The sequence below is a fragment of the Phyllostomus discolor genome, chromosome 1 (assembly GCF_004126475.2).
Source record: "Phyllostomus discolor isolate MPI-MPIP mPhyDis1 chromosome 1, mPhyDis1.pri.v3, whole genome shotgun sequence".
NCBI lineage: Eukaryota > Metazoa > Chordata > Mammalia > Chiroptera > Phyllostomidae > Phyllostomus > Phyllostomus discolor.
The window spans coordinates 65,741,086-65,758,821 of NC_040903.2; the positions used below are offsets into that span (position 1 = coordinate 65,741,086).

Consider the following 17,736-nt stretch of genomic DNA (forward strand, 5'->3'; position numbering starts at 1 on the left):
ATCATCAAGCAGTTGTGAAGACCCAAGTTAAATTTCCTCCAGGTACTAGCTCATTTAACCCTAGCGATGGCCCAAAGAAATAAGGACTCTGAACTTCATTTGATAGAACAGGAAACTGCCTGGTCGAGCTTAGAGTTGGGTGAAGCATCCCGGTGGGGCCACCAGCGTTGCCAGGACCTCCTAGTACAGATCTCAGGGCACTGGGCCACCCCTTCCACTGGCTCCAGGGCACCTGTGTGCTTGGGAATTCCCCTTTGCGCCAGCCCACAGGGGGCTGGCTCTCAGTGACAAAGGGCTGGCATGCCATTAAAAAGACATGCCATGGTGTTATTAGAAGGTTCTTCCAAGATTAACTGAACAGCTTGTTATAGGCCTATTGTGTCAGACAAACAACTTACCCTGAAATCAATGCTAATCCTGCCATGGGAGCCACACACTGACCAACCTGCCACGGTAACAAGAGGCAAAAGGAAAGCTACTGAGGAGGACAGGGGAAAGGGCACTTGGCACTGTGTAGGAGGCAGAAACTTGGAGGAGACCTGGAAGCCCTGGCAAATGAGGACAGCGGGAGAGAATCCAGCACCAGGAAGAAGGACCCACCTCTCCCTTGGGCAGAATTTTCTGTTCATCCAGCTTGAAGGCCGTCCCGATTCTTCTTCGAACAATGGGTGGCTCCTCCCCTGGATCTAGGGGATATTCATCGGGCAGTTTGCCCGTCAGCTCCTGCAAATGTGCAATACCAAGAGAAGGTGACAGGAATCAGAGGGAACGTGTGTGTCTAAGACACACGCACACACTTCAATGCATGGGTTCAAAATAGCACCCCTTAAGCAAATGCCTAAAAAGACTTTCTGAAATGTGATTTCATTTCTCTAAAAATGGGTTTGAGCAGTCCTTTCTTTACAGAACAGAGGCACTTTGAAAAGTGTTTCTCACAGTCAATGTCTGCAGGTAAACAAAAGCACGTTGGCTTTCCTTGTGAAACTTGCGTTTCACCCCTGCATTAGTCCTGCCCCCACCCCCAGCCCCTGTCTCTGGTAGGCCAGCTGTGTGCCCACAGGGCCGTGCAGCTGGAAGGAGCAGAGCCAACAAGGGCCTCTGGTCTTTCTAACTCCCGTGCTCTTTCTGCTGCATCAAACACTCCCTCACCAACATGTCAGGTTAAAATGCCTTTCAAATGAGCTTTCTTAGGAAGACTGGTGTCTATATGGCAGATCCCAGAAAGAATGCATATGAACAATTTGAAATGGAACATGATAATAATTATTCCACTCAGGCCAGGCACTCAGGGAATGGGCTGGCTTAAAAGACATTGAATGTACACAAGTAAGAATTTCAGTACAAACTGAAAATAAACCCATAATATTGACAAGTCTATTAAAACAAACCTGTTGTAGGTACGCTTTGGGCTCTGACAATCTAACTGTTGTCAGTGTAATGACAGTGAACCCAGCCGACACGCCACGATGACAACGATCCCACAGACACTGAGGGCCATGGGATGAGCCCTGATTAGAGCTGGGCTCCATATCAGGGGCTATGTCTGGCTGAATAAAGATCAAATCTGAGTCAGCAGCTCATCCACGTGGTCGACCCAAGGCATCAGCTGCAAGGAGTCACTTCCAGGGACCAGAAAACCCTGGGAGAGCCACTGTGTGCCACCAAGCACATAGGTGGCAGGTCCAGGCAAAGCCCAGCCCTGGTTTCTAGGCCCAAACAAACACCTGTGCTGCACTGACTCAAGAAGAGCTCACAGCTCATCATCCACACAGAAAGCTGTTGGGTCTCGGGGCCCAGTGAGAGGGCAGGTCCTTGGGAAGCCAGAACCATCAGATCCCAGGGGCTGGCCCACTGTCTAAGAGGAGGCATGAACTGGCCTCTGCCCTTTACCACTCTGTGTGTGTGCATGTGCTGGGTGTGTACATGCACTGGGTGTGTGTACATGCACTGGGTGTGTGCAGCCACATGCACGCACACACTGGGGTGATGGGCATGAGTGCCTCTGGTGTGCACAAGAATGCCCACTCCCTGCTCTCCTGGGCCCCTTCCCTTCCATGCTCGGCCACCTGGGAACAAGCCCTTGGATTTTTCCCCTCACTACAAGCGCTTTGGAGAACAAGGGCCGACTGTCTGAGGCCGGAATGCTCTGCCATCTTCCCCCATTTCTTTCTTCTTATAATGTGGTTCAAATGTTGCCAAAGTCGTCATGGGCTTATTCTGTGACATTTTTGTCTGTTTCCCTAACAGTCAATAAATAACATACACACTGAGGATTTTATATTGTTAGAACTTTCTTCTTTTACCCTGAAACTTATAAAGAGTAGGAGAAAGTTGTTAACATGACTACTGATTCATAAGTCTAAAATATCTGTGGTTTTAAAACAAAATACATTTTTAAAAAACTGAGGCTACTGATTTTCCACCATCTGCTTGAAGGTGTTTGAGTTAGGCCTTGACTCTCCACATTTAATCTGATTTCACATGTAAAAAGAGCCACACAGGGAAGGAGAAATTTCATGCACTGTTGTGGTGACTTGGCTTGGTTCCTCTTATATTGGTATTTCTGCCAAATGCTCCCACCCCACCTCTTTCTGGCCGCCCTGTTAGCTCCCCAGGAGACAAACAGTGCTGCTCGATAGTCTGAGCTGAGGGGTAAGAGCAGTGTTAGCCAGAAGGGTCACCTGTCCCTGACCACGGGTTGGTCGGGGGACCCCGATGGGAGGCTGCACAGAGCCATCTACCTGCCTGCGGCCAGTGTGGTCATCTTTCCTGTTCCAACTCTGTTTCCTGCTGTCATCATTATAAGAAGTGGGGGCTTTGTTTTCCGTATTTTGCTTTTAGTTTTAAAAGATGCAGGGACAGCTTCCTTAGTGCACACTAACCTTGCCCTGCCTTGTTTCTCCACTTTTCTGACGCTGACTCCCTGCTGGGTTCAGGAACACTGCTGCTCTTAAAAACAAAACCAGGCTTTACACATTATTAAATGCAGACACCTAAAGCCATAGTTTTTTAAATTCTTCCAGCATATTTGTTATACAAATGCCTGTGGCTGCTGCAGACCAGAGGCAGCCACCCTGGTCAGCACCAGAGAGAGCCGCACCTGCTCCCAGGCACTGACTGGTCTGGGCCTCTAGGAAAAGCTGCTCAGGACGCCTGCCATCCCCCCCAGGGCACTTGCTTCCTGAAGATTTGTAATGGGTCTGCTTTAACTGGGGTCTGCTTTGAGCTGGCTCCAGTTTCAATCACTCCAGCTCATAATTAAGCCAAGTGGAAATGTAATGTGATCTCACTCTTAGGCCCCTTGTTCCTGAGGCCTGGGGCGAGGCACTGTTCCTGGGGGGAGGGGAATACAGTTTGGGAACCTCTTTATGCTTCTGAGTCTCCACTGTTCAGTACAGCTCCGCGTAAGGTTATATGAGCTCCTATGTCTCTCGGGAGGACTCCCACGCTAGCCTGTCCAGGTGCAAGCACAGGCACACGCAGGTCCAGGCACGCACACATGCACAGTAACGTGTGCTGCTTTAGAAACTCAGTTCTTCAAACGTGCTAACACAAGTGCAGCATACACAGAAAGGGGGTAAATGGACATTGAAGTAAATACAACAGTGGCCGGTCCCAGCCTCTGAGTCCCCATGAAACAGGAGACCTGTGTAGAGACAGGAGCTTGAGGAAGTGTTGCTTCGCGTAAAACTTACAAATATCACTAAGATTTCTTTTTTTGAGAAAGAGTATAATCATCAGATGATGACTTTTAAAGGGCATTATATATATCAGGTGAAATCCTGGTTTCTTTGTTGATTCCAGTGACGCTTCTCAGTATGATTTCCAAAGATGTATCTGAAACAACCTCAAGAGGAACAAAAGCCACCTCAGCGGCCAACTCAGACACAAAGCCTCAGCAGATGGTGGCAAACTGCCCTCCTCTGGGAGGCAGTATCTCATGAGGGAACGCTGTATAAACTAAGGGGCACCATGCACACATGATTTACAGAGGCTGCCATTATTGGAATTATTTCTTGTCAACTGGCCTCTTGCAAGGTCCCACTGGGGACCTTGCCAGGACTCGCTTTAACGGGTGTCCTATCGTCCCACTGATGTCAACGACGGCTTCTGTTTCTGACCAGGCACATTTGTGTGTGAGGAGAGGTCTCACTTCCTCTCACCGTCTCCCTAGGGTCCATCCCCTTTTACAAACATGTGAAGACAGATGAGGGAAAGACACAGCCCCAAGATTCCCCCACTCAGAACAGCAATTGCTTACAGCTTCTCGGAGGCAGAGTTTCTTGAGCTCCTCCAGCCGCTGGCGCAGCGTTTCCTCCAGAGCTTCCTGCCGGGACTTCAAGGCCGCCAGCATGTCTTTCTTGGCAGACTGGGAGCTATCTGATTCCTGAGAACCTGTCAATAAACAGTGGGGTTACTAGGCCAGCTCACGAGGGGAGGGGGGGGGACACACATCTGGACCACTAAGGAATTTAACTGGAGCCCACACTGTGGATCTGGGATTTATCCCAGGAATCAAGGAAGTGTGAAATAAAACAGGTGTTTCGAGGTTCCAAGTATTAAAAGAGAATTCTCAGCACTTAGTGGAATTTACAGCTGGTCAGAAGCACTAGCAGGAAAATTTACACGTCTGAGAAATGTCTGAAAAGACATTTCTCTCTCTTGATTATCTTAAGATATGCTGCATACCTGTTTTAATTTCACTAGCAAATTTTAATAGACTTTGTACAATGAAGGGGAAAATGAAGTTCAAGCCAGTAATTTTAATGTACAGCTTTAATTTTTTTCTCATTTAAAAATGCTGAAATTTTTTTTGCTTACTACAAAGAAAATGCATGTTGAATATGAACATTCTGAAAATGCAGGTGTGTATCAAAACAGTCCAGAAGCTGGGTGGCCAGAGATAGCCATAGTCATGCGTTTTCTTTTAAACTTTTTACATAAGCCAAACATTAAAAAAAATAAAATTAGATCTATATTGCACTTTTTAACGCAATGCTGTATCATGAGCAAATTCCCTCTTAATAAAAGTCACACATAGTTTTACAATGTGGCAGAACAATCTGAATGGTGACTCCAACCACAGACAGCTAGACACGAAATCTCTGTGAAAGGCAAACTGTGAACCCAACTAAAGGCAAACATGCTGAGATGCCAGCCAGAGAGATTTAGGTTAGGAGAAAGCATAACCTGTAGGCTGTGCCGTACAGATTCCGAAATAGGTTTCCTGCAGTAAAGCCTCTGCACCTTCCCCACCGTGCTAAGTTAGGCAAGCTACACTGAGTCCGTGGAAGAGGACAGCTGAGTATTCCTTTGCTTCTCAGGCCCATGGGGAGCAGAGGTGTGAGAAAGGGGCAGGTGACACTGGGTGTGCATCTGAGGGCCTCCCAGGAACCAAACAACATCAAACACCTCAGGAGAATTAAAATGAAAGATATGCAAGATACCGACAGTGACAATTATAATATATCACTGACAAGAATGAAAGACCTGAAATGACAGACATATAACATCGTCATGGATTGGAAGCTTGACATAAGGAAGATGTCAGTATTCCAGGAATTAAGCAATAGAATCATTGCAATGCCAATAAAAATCTGAGCAGGATTTTTGCAGTGAAGGAATAGCAGTTGCATTTCCATATAAAACATTTTTGGACAATTCAGTCCAAAATGGGCGACACATGTGAGAAAATCTAAGTGGAATTCCCAGTCATTGGTCAGTTTCTTCCGATGGTAAAGAAGGCAGCTCAGAGGGCTTTGAGTCAAGAGGGAGTAGGTAAATGCTGTGTTCACCTCCTCCCACAAAGACATCAGAATTAGAACTAAATGACAGAACCACCACCCTTAAGAACCACCTGAAGACTAGCTGAACAGAATCCTACAACTAAAAGTATACAAAAGAAACCACAAAGAGACTGGTGAAAGGTGCAGAGACATAGGCCAGGTCTCACCCACGTGTGGTGATTAAGAATCAAGAAGGACATCTTCATGCAGGTCCCCCGAGAGGAGTGAGGGGTCCCAGCCTCAGGCCCCAGTGCTGGAAGAGGAGTCTCCACAACATCTGGGTGTGAAAACCAGCAGGGATTGCATCCAGGTGACATGGAGGGCTGCTGTAGACTCAGGTGTCTCCTACAGAGCCCAAGCACAGGTTCACCTGCTCACAAACTCACTGACTCAGGGCTCCAGTGCAGAGGTAGCAGCTGGAAAAGCACCACAACATATGGGGAGGAATTAAATTGACTAGTTAGGGCAAGGGCTGGAAAGGCAGGGACTGGGCTGGGCTGCCTGGGGACAAGAGTGCTGGCAGGCACTGCTGCTCCCCTGTGGAGCCCTCTCCAAACCCAGACAACAGGAGCAGGTGGGCACCAACTCTGTACTCCCAGTAGCTGGGCTAACGCTGTCTGCCCCACCCTGGGGATTTCCTGAGACCTGACCCAATTCATGCAGCTGGTCTCAGCCACCTTCAGCAGCTTTCCCACAGGAGCAGCCTACCTCGGGTCGCTGTTTTCCTAAACTCTCTCAAAAGTCCACAACCAAACAAGTAGTGGCTGGCCTCAGCATGCCCTGTACCTCTTCCTAAGCAGCCCCAAGCCTGGCACAAGCTATGGCCAGGGTTGGACTGGAACGTAGCTTCTACTTAGTGGCCACAAACCTGGCACAAGTGGTGGCTGACCTCGGGTCACATTGTGGTGCCCACCAAAGGGTCCCAATCCAAATAATAGTGTGAGCTGCGTTGGTTCACAGCATAGCCTTTCCCAAGTGCCTCCAAAGCCACCACAAGAAGGAACCAACCAGAGATAACCTTATAGCTCCCACCAGGTGGCCCTAAACTGGGCACAAGTGGTGGCCAACTTTGGCCTGCCCCAGAACCCCTCCAAAGAGATGCCGGAGCCAATACACCTGGTGGCTGGCTTCAGAACACTGCAGAGCACCCCTCAACCAGCTCCACAAACAACACACCTGAAGGGCAGATTCTGCTGGCACTAGGGTCCTGCCAAAGCAACTCCTGCTAAAGCAGTGGGAACTCTGTGGAGTTGGCTCCTGCACAACAGCTTGTCCACTGTAGTCACGGCTAGCTATTACATGCAGTCAACCCGAGGGTCAATACCACTGACTGATGTGCCAGTAGGAATCGAAGTTCAACCACAACAGGAGGCTCACAAGCCCACACAGGGGTACTCCTAGAGCACCTGGCTCAGGTAAACAGGGAGACTATAGGGAAACCTACTACATACGCCACCCTGCCAACACTGGGAGATGTAGCAGATCTACCTAACACACAGAAACAAACTCAGGGAGTAAAGCTAAATAAGACAAAGTAACATGTCTCAATGAAAGAATAGGAAACACTCTAGGGAAAAAAAACCAAAAACAAAATGTAGATAAACAATCTACCAGACACAGGGTTCACAACACTGGTTAAAAGAAAGCTTAATGAACATACAGGAAGAATAAATGAATTCAGTGAAAACATCAACAAAGAGATAGGATAAGATAAAAAAGAACTAGTCTAAATAAAGAATACAACACCTGAAATCAAGAATACATTAGAATCAACACCAGATTACATGAAGCATGGGATCAAAAAAGCAATTTGGAAGACAAAGCAGCATAAAATACCTAATCAAAACAGCAAAAAGAATAAAAATATGCAAAAAATGGAGGATAGGGAATTCTGGGACATCCTCAAGCATACCAACATTTTCATCATAGGAGTACCAGAAGAAGAGACATAACAAAGGATTGAAAACCTGTTTAAAGAAAAAATGACTTAAAACTTCCCTAACGTGGTAAAGCAAATAGTACAAGTCCAAGAAGCATAGAGACCCCACAAGATAAAGTCAAAGAGGCCCACACCAAACTTCATCATAACTACAATGACAAAGGTTTAAGACAAAGAGAGAATCTTAACAGTGGCAAAAGAAGAGAAGTATAGCTAATACAAGGGAGCTCCCATAACACTGTCAACTGAGTTCTCAACACAAAATTTGCAGGCCAGAAAGGACTGACACAAAATATTCAAAGTGATGAAAATTAAGACTTACAACCAAGATTACTCTACCTAGCAAAGCTATGACTCAGAATCAAAGGAGAGATACAGAGTTCCCCAGGCAAGAAAAAGCTAAAGGAGTTCATCACCAATAAACCAGTATTACAAGAAATATTAAAGGGATTTCTTTAAGTAGAAGAGTAAAAAATATGAATAGGAATATATATTAAAAAACTTCTCATTGACAAAGGCAAACAATAAATGCAGTGAATTGATTCATTATAAAGCTAGTACAAATGTTAAAAGTCAACAGTAGGAAAATCATGTGTAATTACAACAATAAATTAAGGGATGCTCAGAAATACATGCACAAAAAAAAATGTAATGATGAAAACAGAAGTGTAGGGGATGAGTAAAAATGGTACAGAATTTAGAAAGCAGTCAAACTTAAGTGACCATCAACTTACCATAGACTGCTATAAACATAACTTGGTAAAAATGGAGCACAAGATAACCACAAACCAAAAATCTACAAGAGATATACAAAAAATAAAGAGAAAGGAATTCAAATTCAAACACAACACTATAGAAAGTCATCAACATACAAGAGAGAAAGAGAATAAGAAAGGAACAAAGTACAAAAATGATGAATAAAATGGCAATAACTACACACCTGTCAACAATTACTTTAGACGTACACGGATTAAATGCTTCAGTGAAAAAGACATAGGGTGGCCTAATGAATAAGAAGACAAGATCTGTACATATGCTGCCTACAAGATACCCACTTCATATTGAAAGATCCACAGAGACTAAAAGTAAAGGGACAGAAAAAGATATTCCATGCAAATAGAAATTTTAAAAAGCTAGGGTAGCAATACTTGTATCACACAAAATAGACTTTAAAACAAGAGGCAAAGAAGGGCACCACATAATGACAAAGGGACCAACCCAAGAAGACGATATACCCCTTGTAAACATCTACACAACACAGGAGCACCAGTGACAAATATGTCATTGTGTAAGCATAGTATAAAGCAAGTATGGCAGACATAAAGGGAGACACTGACAATCAGCGTGTGCAGGCTCTAGGAGAGGCTGAGTTGTGTGGCAGAGACCATTTTTCCCTCAGAGAAATATAACACCCTTTGACATAAATTCATTAGATCATCCAGGCATAAAATCAAAAGGAAACAATGGCCTTAAATAACACATTGGACAATTTGATATTTTTAGCCCAAAGCAGCAGAACATACACTGTTTTTCAAAAGTAGAAGGAACATTTTTCAGGATAGACCCCATATTAGTATCTATCTCAGTAAATTTAATCTCAATAAATTTAAGAAGATTGAAATCATATCAAGTGGTTAAAAAGATGGCAGTGGGGTAGGTGAAAGTTACTCTCACCACCTTGCAGGTCCAAACTGGAATTTAAATTATAGAATAATCAACCTGAATAACCAGCTGAAGACTAGCTGAAGAAAAGTCACATAACCAAGGATTTACAGAAGAAGCCACATCGGAAATGGTAGAAAGGACAGAGATGGAAAAAAGGCTGGTCCTGAACCCCAGTGTGGCAGCTGAAAAACAAAGGGATAACTCAACTGCAAAGGTCCCTCCTGAGAAGCTTGGGGTCTCAACCCCATGCTTGGCTCCCCAGCACAGAGCACCAGAGCCAGGAAAAGAAGCCCACATAACATCTGGCTGAGAAAAAATCAGTAGGGATTCTGTCCTCCAGGGAGAGAGAGAAGTCTGCTTGAAACCCAGGTGCCCTCTTGAAGGTCCAGTGCAAAAAATCTCATTTGTGGTCACTTACCCTGGTCTCTAACAGAGTGAGGGTGGATCAGAGTGGGCCAGAGTCATGGGAAGACAGAAAAGCATCCAAGAAGGGGAGACAAAGCAACATGCCTCAAATGAAAGAGCAGGAGAAATCCCCAGAAAAAAACAACTAAAAGAAATGGAGGAAAGCAATATACCAGATACAGAGTTCAAAACAATTGTTATAAGGATGCTCAAGAAACACAGGAAAAGAATGGCTGAATTCAGTGAGAACTTAAGCAAAAATGTAATAAATATAGAAAAGGACATAGGAACCATAAAAAAGAACCAGTCAGAAATGAAGAATACACTAGAAAGAATCAGTATCAGACTAGGTGATGCAGAGAATCATATCAGTGATTTGGAAGATAATGTATCAGAAAACATCCAATCAGAGCAGCAAAAAGAAAACATATATATAAAAATGAAAATAGTTTAGGGAACTGCTGGGAAAGTGTCAAACATAACAAAATCTGCATTAAAGGGATACCAGACGGACAGAGCAGAGAACAAGGAACTGAGAACTTATTGGAAGAAAAAGTGATTGAAAACTTCTCTAACCCGGTGAAGAAAACAGACACACAAGTCCTAAACAAGATTAACCCAAAGGGCCCTACACCAAGACACATAATTAAAATGGCAAAAGTTAAAGACAAAGAATCTTAAAAGCAGCAAAAGAAAGACAGTTATTTACCTACAAGGGAGCTCCCAGAGGACTGTCAGCTGATTTCTCAACAGAAACATTTCAGGCCAGAAATGACTAGCCTGAAATTTTCAAAGTGATGAAAAGCAAGGACCAACAATCAAAATCACTCTACCCAGCAAGGCTATCATTTAAAATTGAGGGAGAAATAAAGAGCTTTCCAGACAAAACAAACAAACAAACAAACAAACAAACTCTAATGGAGTTTATTACTACCAAACCAGAATTACAAGAAATGTAAGGCTCTTCTTTAAGAAGGAGGAAAAAAAAGAGTAACATAATTATAAAGAATAAAAATGGCAATAAATACATACCTATCAATAATCACTTTAAATGTAAATGGCTTAAATGCTCCAGTAAAAAGATATAGGATGGCTGAATGGCTAGAAAACAAGACCTATATATATGCTGTCTACAAGAGACCTACTTCAGAAGGAAAGATACACACAAACTAAAGGTACAAGGATGGACAAAAATACTTCGTGCAAATGGAAACAAAAAGCTGGGGTATCAATACTGATATCAGACAAAATAGACATTAGGCTTCACAGGTAAATTTTACCAAACATGCAAAGAATTAACACCTATCCTTCTCAAACTATTTAAAAAACTTCAAGAGGAAAGAAGACTTCAAAGCTCATTTTACAGGATCAGTATTATCCTTACTCCAAAACCAGATAAAAACATGACAAAAAAAGAAAATTATAGACCAAATCCCTGATGAACATAGATGCAAAAATGCTCAGCTAAATGTCAGCAAATCGAATTCAGCAATACATGAAAAGATCACACACCATGACCAAGTGGAATTTGTTCCTAGGATGCAAGGTTGGTACAATATTCACAAATCAATGAATGTGATACACCACATAAACAAACCAAAGGATAAAAATCACAAGATCACATCAGCAGATGCAGACGAAAAAACATCTGACACAATCCAGCACCCATTTATGAGAAAATTCTCAGAAAAGTTGGAATCTTCCCTCAACATACTAAAGGCCATATATGACAAACCTACAGCTGACATTCATACTCACATGAAAAAATAAAAGCATTTCCTTTATCATCAGGAAGAAGACAGAGGATGTGCCCTTTCAATACTCTTTTCAACACAATATTAAAAGTCCTAGCCACAACAATCAGACAAGAAGAAATAAAGAATATCCAAATTGAAAAGAGAGAAGTAAAACTCCATTATTTGCAGATGACATGATACTGTTTATAGAGGATCCTAAAGATTTCACCAGAAAACTACTAGAACTGATAAACAAACTCTATAAAGTAGGAGTATATAAAATAATACTCGCAAATTGGTTATATTATTATATACCAATAATGAACTATCAGAAAAAGAAACTTAAAAATCCCAATTACAATTACATAAAAAAATACATAGGAATTAATTTAACCAAGAGGGTAAAAGACCTGTATTCAGAAAATTATGAGACAATGAAGAAAAAACAAACAAGGTACAAATAAATGGAAGCATCTACTGTGATCATGGATAGGAACAATTAACATTGTTTCAATGTCCATACTATGCAGAGCAATTTATAAATTCTATAAAATTCCTATCAAAATCTCAATGAATTTCTCACAGAACTAGAACAAATAATTCGAAAATTTATATGGAACCTCCAAACAACACTGAATATCACACACAATCTTGAGAGAGAACAACAAAGTTGGAGGTATCACACTGCCTGATGATGTCAAACTATAGTACAAGGTTATAGTAATCAAAATGGCATGGTACTGGCATAAAAACAGACATAAATCAATTGAACAGAATGTGGGTCCAGAGATAAATCCACACCTACATGGTGAACTGGTCATTAATAAAGGAGGAGAAAATATACAGTGAGGTAAAGACAGTGTCTTCAACAGTGTTGAGAAAACTGGACAGATACATGCAAAGAATAAAAATATACCACTTTCTTATACCATATACAAGGATAAACTCAAAATGGATTAAAAAATTAAATGTAAGACTCGAACCAATAAATCTCTTAGAAGAAAACATAGTAAAATATGTAACATCTCTCCTGGCAATATTTTTTTCTGATCTAGCTCCTTGGGTAAGGGAAACAAAAGAAAAAATAAACAAATGAGAAAACATCATACTAAAAAATTTTTGCACAGCAAAGGAAACCATCAATAAAGCAAAAAGACAGCCTACTTAACTAGGAAAGATATTCTCCAATAGGGGTTAATATCAAAATTTCTAGAGCTCACATTACAAACAAACAAACAAACAACCCAATTAAAAATGGGCAGAGGACCTGAATAGACACTTCTCCATTGAGGACATACAGATGGCCAAAAGACATATAAAAAGATGCTCAGTGTCCCTAATATTCGGAGAGATGGCAATTAAAACCACAATGAAATATCACCTCATGGCTGTCAGATGATAGCCTCATGGCTATCACCTATAAATCAATGAACAAAAACTGTGGCAAAGATGCAAAGAAAGGGGAACTGTCATGTACTGCTGGTGGGACTGCAAAGAGGGGCAGCATAGGAATTACAGTCAATAATATTGCAATAACCATATATGGCGTCAGATGGGTACTAGACTTATCAGTGCAATCACTTTGTAATATAAGTAAATGTCTAATCACTATTTTGTACACCTGAAACTAATACAGGGTGGGGCAAAAGTAGGTTTACAGCTGACATTCTATGGAAAATACTGCCATAATTAATAAATAATGATAAAAGAGTAAACTGTATTTTGTGTACCCACAACTGCATACCTACTTTTGCCCCACCCTGTATAATAAATACTCTATGGCAACTGTAAAATAATTGAAAAATTTAAAAAATACTTTAAAAAGTTTCAGTAAAGCAAAAAATACCATCACCAAATTAAAAGCCAACCTAATGAATGGGAGAATATATTTGCCAAATCATAGATTTGACAATGGGCCAATATCCCAAATATAGAAAGAATTCATAAAATTCAATAGATAAAAAACAATCTAATTTAAAGATGGGCAGAGGAACTGAACAGATACTTTTCCAAAGACACACAAATGGTCGACACAGACATGAAAAGGCGCTCAACGTCACTAATCGCTGGGGTAATGCAAAATACAATGACGTGTCCCCTCACACCTGTCAGAATGGCTGCTATCAGAAAGATACAAGTGTTGGCGAGGATGTGGAGAAAAGGGAACCTTTGTGCACTGTTGATGGGAATGTATATTAGTACAGACATTATGGAAAAGAGTATAGAGGTTCCTCACAAAATTAAAACTAAAACCACAAGAAGATCCAACAGTTCTACTTCTAAATATTTATTTAAAGGGAACAATCACTATCTCAAAAAGATATCTGCATCCCCATTTTCAGTATTTATAACAGCTGAGACATGGAAACAACCTACATGTACATCAACAGACAAATAAAGAAAATGTGGCTGGTATATACATACAATGGAATATTATTCAGCCATAAAATGAACGAAACCTTGCCATTTGCGACAACATGGATGGGTCTAGAGGGTATTATTCTAAGTGAAGCAGATCAGACCAGGAAAGACAAATAGTGTATCTGGTGGTGGTGGGGGGGGGACCCTGAAATCATAGATATAAAGAACAGATTGTCTATAGGCAGAGGCAGGAGATGGAGAATAGGCATGTGGGTCAAGATGTTAAAAGATACAAACTTGAAGTTATAAGATATCCATACTGTATTAAATATTTGCAAGTTGCTAAGAGAGTAAGTGGCTCTTAAAAGTTCTCAACACAAGACAGAAAAATTGTAACTATGTGAGGTGATGGATGTTAACTAAATTTATCATGGTGATCATTTTGCAGCCTATACGCATATCGAGCCATTGCACAGTACACCTAAAACTAATATAATGTTATATGTCAACTTTATATCAATAAAAAAAGAGAGGTGTTAGAAGCCCATTTATCCAATGACATAGAATCTAGATTTCAATGACTAAATAATACTGCAGTTCAACTGTAATTGAAAAAATAAAAAAAATAAAAAAACAATAGAGAGATGAACCATGGTCATGGACGGAAGCTACATGTCATAAAGATCTCAGTTCTCCAGGAATTAAACAAAAAAATCACAGCTGACCCAGTAAAAATCCCAGCCTGGTTTTGGGGGGAGGGGTAGGAATTATATTTCCACATGAAACATTTTTGGATAGTTCAGTGAATGGATGACAGATATGAGAATAATCCAGCTGAAGTTCCCAGAGTCGGTTCATGTGTTCCTTCCAATGGTAAAGAAGGCATCTCAGAATCATAAGGTTAAATAGGCCCTGTGCCCTTGCATCCAAAGCTCTGCCATTTGCAAATGGATACCACTTTCTTATTCAGCCACTGAGCAGGAAACCCCATTTTCCCTCAATTACCGAAGTTCTTACAACCATAGTAATCAAGAAATCTCTGGATTGAGCACGGGCTACGAACCAAAGTGTCACAGGTTCGATTCCCAGTCAGGGTACATGCCTGGGGTGCAGGCCATGACCGCCAGCAACTGCACATTGATGTTTCTCTCTCTCTCTCTGTCTCCCTCTCTTCCCTCTCTAAAAATAAATAAATAAATAAATAAAATCTTAAAAAAAAAGAAAGAAATCTCAAATGTACATTTTGACTCCAATTTGGCCTTTTTTCTTTTCCTTCCTCACCCCATTCCAGTGTGAAACAGAGAAAATCTGTCACTGCAGGAATGTACCATCTTCACGCCTCCACAGCGACTCATAAACATTAACTTGAATAAACACACAAATAAAGGTTGTCAGTCATAGACTTGGATGCTATAATTAAGTTGTATCTCATCTTGGTAAAGAAATCTAGTACCCATAAGTCATTTCTTTACAGAACCTACCTCCCAAACCTTTAACCACTTCTGTACCTCCTCCCTGGATTTTGTCACACTTCAGTCACAGGTTCCCAAATTCGGTAGCAACCCCAAACACAAGTATGACTCTTAAGAAGCCTCCCCTCCCTCCTGGTTCCCACATACTAAGTTCCTATGGTGTCATGTTCATGCAACACATGACTGGACAGGCTCCCCAGTTTGAGTGGTCCGGGCTTTCTACTTCCTTAAGTTAATTACTCCATGCTTGCCAGTACTACCTGTGAGTTTACAACCATCTAAGATAACACAGCTAAGTCATTTTGAATCTAATCTGGTTCTTAGTCATAGTGACCAATCACTCTTGAGGACACTGGGAAATTGAATGAGCTGTGCTCTGTTCTGTCATCTGAAGAAGAAGAATGTAAAATGATACTGGAAAGAAGTCACACTTTGGATTGAAAAACAGGCCTGGGGAAACTTGGGTCCAAGAAAGATGACAGGCTATCTAGCTCACGTGGAAACGTCATTGTTTTCCCTCTCACACCTGCCTAACCTCTCCACAGGAACTGCTGCTGCACGAAGTCAAGCCTACGAACTCACTGTGTTCAAGGATGACACAAATCACACAACATTAAACTTTGGGAGGTAAAGTGCAAAGTTTTTAGATCATTTTATCTGCAGTTGTGGGATTAGTTACACTTTGGTCTTGAATTACAGGACTCATTAGCACTACCTGAATTTTTTTTATTTATATTAATTAGCCTAAATACTCAACTCATGTAAGACAGACTGGATGGCTCAAGAAGCCCTCTTCATGTCTGGCACCCCTTAGTCTAGCTCTATTGTACCTTTAATCTGGAAATTGTTTCATAAGGAATGTGGTGCTGGGCGCCAAGTTAAACCTCTGCAAATTGAGTCAGCCTCGCCTGGCCATGTGGATCACCATTTTATTGGTAACTGGACACCTGAGTAGAGGGTCGAACAGCTCTGGGCTTAAGGAATTCTACACCACTCACTGGATGCTGACCGTGGGCAACTGACTTGTCTGCCTTATTTCTTTTTAACAACTAAGTGATATAATCACACACGGCACCACTGTGCCTGGAGTAGGTAGGTAACCCTCCAATCTTGGGTAAAGATTTAACACAAGCGAGCACGTATCTGTGCGTACATGTACACACACAATACACACACACCTGGTAGAATCAGAGAGAGAGAGAAATCACTGAAACCACCTCTTCACCATTGCTCAGGGAGGTAGTGGTCGAAGAAAAAATCCTCACTGTGCAGTTCAGCATACCACTTGGACTACAAAGCTCACCTTTAAAAGGAGAAATATCAGCCTAGGCAATATTTTTGAACTGAGTCTTGAGCCCCTGGGTTCTCAGACATGCCTTTGGGGCTGTTGTGAATGAGGGTGGGAACAGGGTCATGACATTCCATGGGTTCTGGGACACCCCTTCTGCACACTTCAAGTTAGGCCACCTCCTCTTTAACCCGCTTCATGCATACAGGTTCATGGTCAGATTGCATCTGAAAAGAGTTTCCAGTGCCTTTGTCTGTTTCAAAGAAATCCCCTGTTCTGGGGCACAGACTCTGAGTTCTCTAGGCTTCTATATTTCAGAGCTTGTGGGATCTGAGCCTGTGAAATTGTTACCTGCAATCAGGCAGATAGACAACCATAAAGAGAGGTGGCAGAGTTCCTAGTGACAATGATGCCCAAGTAACAGTTCCATAGAAAGAAGCTCAAGAGGCGTCAGAAGAAGGAGCCCCAAGTGGTCTATGATGGTGAGGAGCTTCCGGCATCCACAACAGCCCTCCAGGAAGCCCCTGAATGGCATGGTTGACATCCCAAATGGAGGACTGCAAATTAGCCAGAAATCAGGAGACAGAGATTCACTGCTAATCACTCAAGGGATGAGCCTCAGGGGCACAGGTCAATGGAAATCTTAACAAACTAAAGGTCTGTGACCCTGTCAAAATCGATTCTTGTCCTGGCTGGATGGTTCAGTGATTGGAGTACTGTCCTGTGCACCAAAAGGCAGTGGGTTCAATCCCTGGTCAGGGTGTGTTCAGGAGGCAACCAACTGATATTTCTCTCTCACGTGTTTCTCTCCCACGTGTTTCTCTCTCTCCTTCTCCCTTCCTGTCTCTTTAAAATCAATAAACATATCCTTGGGTGAGGATTAAAATAAATCCTAGACACAGAAAGAATTTCAAATCAGCACCTCAGAGGATGGGAAAGAAGCTCTGTTTCCATGATTTATTCATTTCCGGTTACTTGAACACACATGAGTAAGCAAGACCATACCACGGTTGTAACATTAGCCCCTCAGAAATTAAAAACATGTAAATCTGTTATCTTTGAGAGGGGCAGTGAAGGACAGGAA

General features: G+C 42.1%; 1 protein-coding gene across 12 annotated transcripts in view; it reads right to left on the bottom strand.

The window, feature by feature from the left end:
- FRMD4A (FERM domain containing 4A) overlaps positions 1-17,736 on the bottom strand; it is a 584,868-nt gene that overhangs the window by 29,106 nt on the left and 538,026 nt on the right. For all 12 annotated transcript variants that reach the window (XM_036023926.1, XM_036023890.1, XM_036023900.1 and 9 more), the window contains 2 exons: positions 4,262-4,395; positions 601-723 (listed from right to left, as the gene is read on the bottom strand). In XM_036023926.1, the coding sequence (XP_035879819.1) occupies positions 601-723; positions 4,262-4,395 (257 nt within the window). The remainder of the gene's footprint in view (positions 1-600; positions 724-4,261; positions 4,396-17,736) is intronic.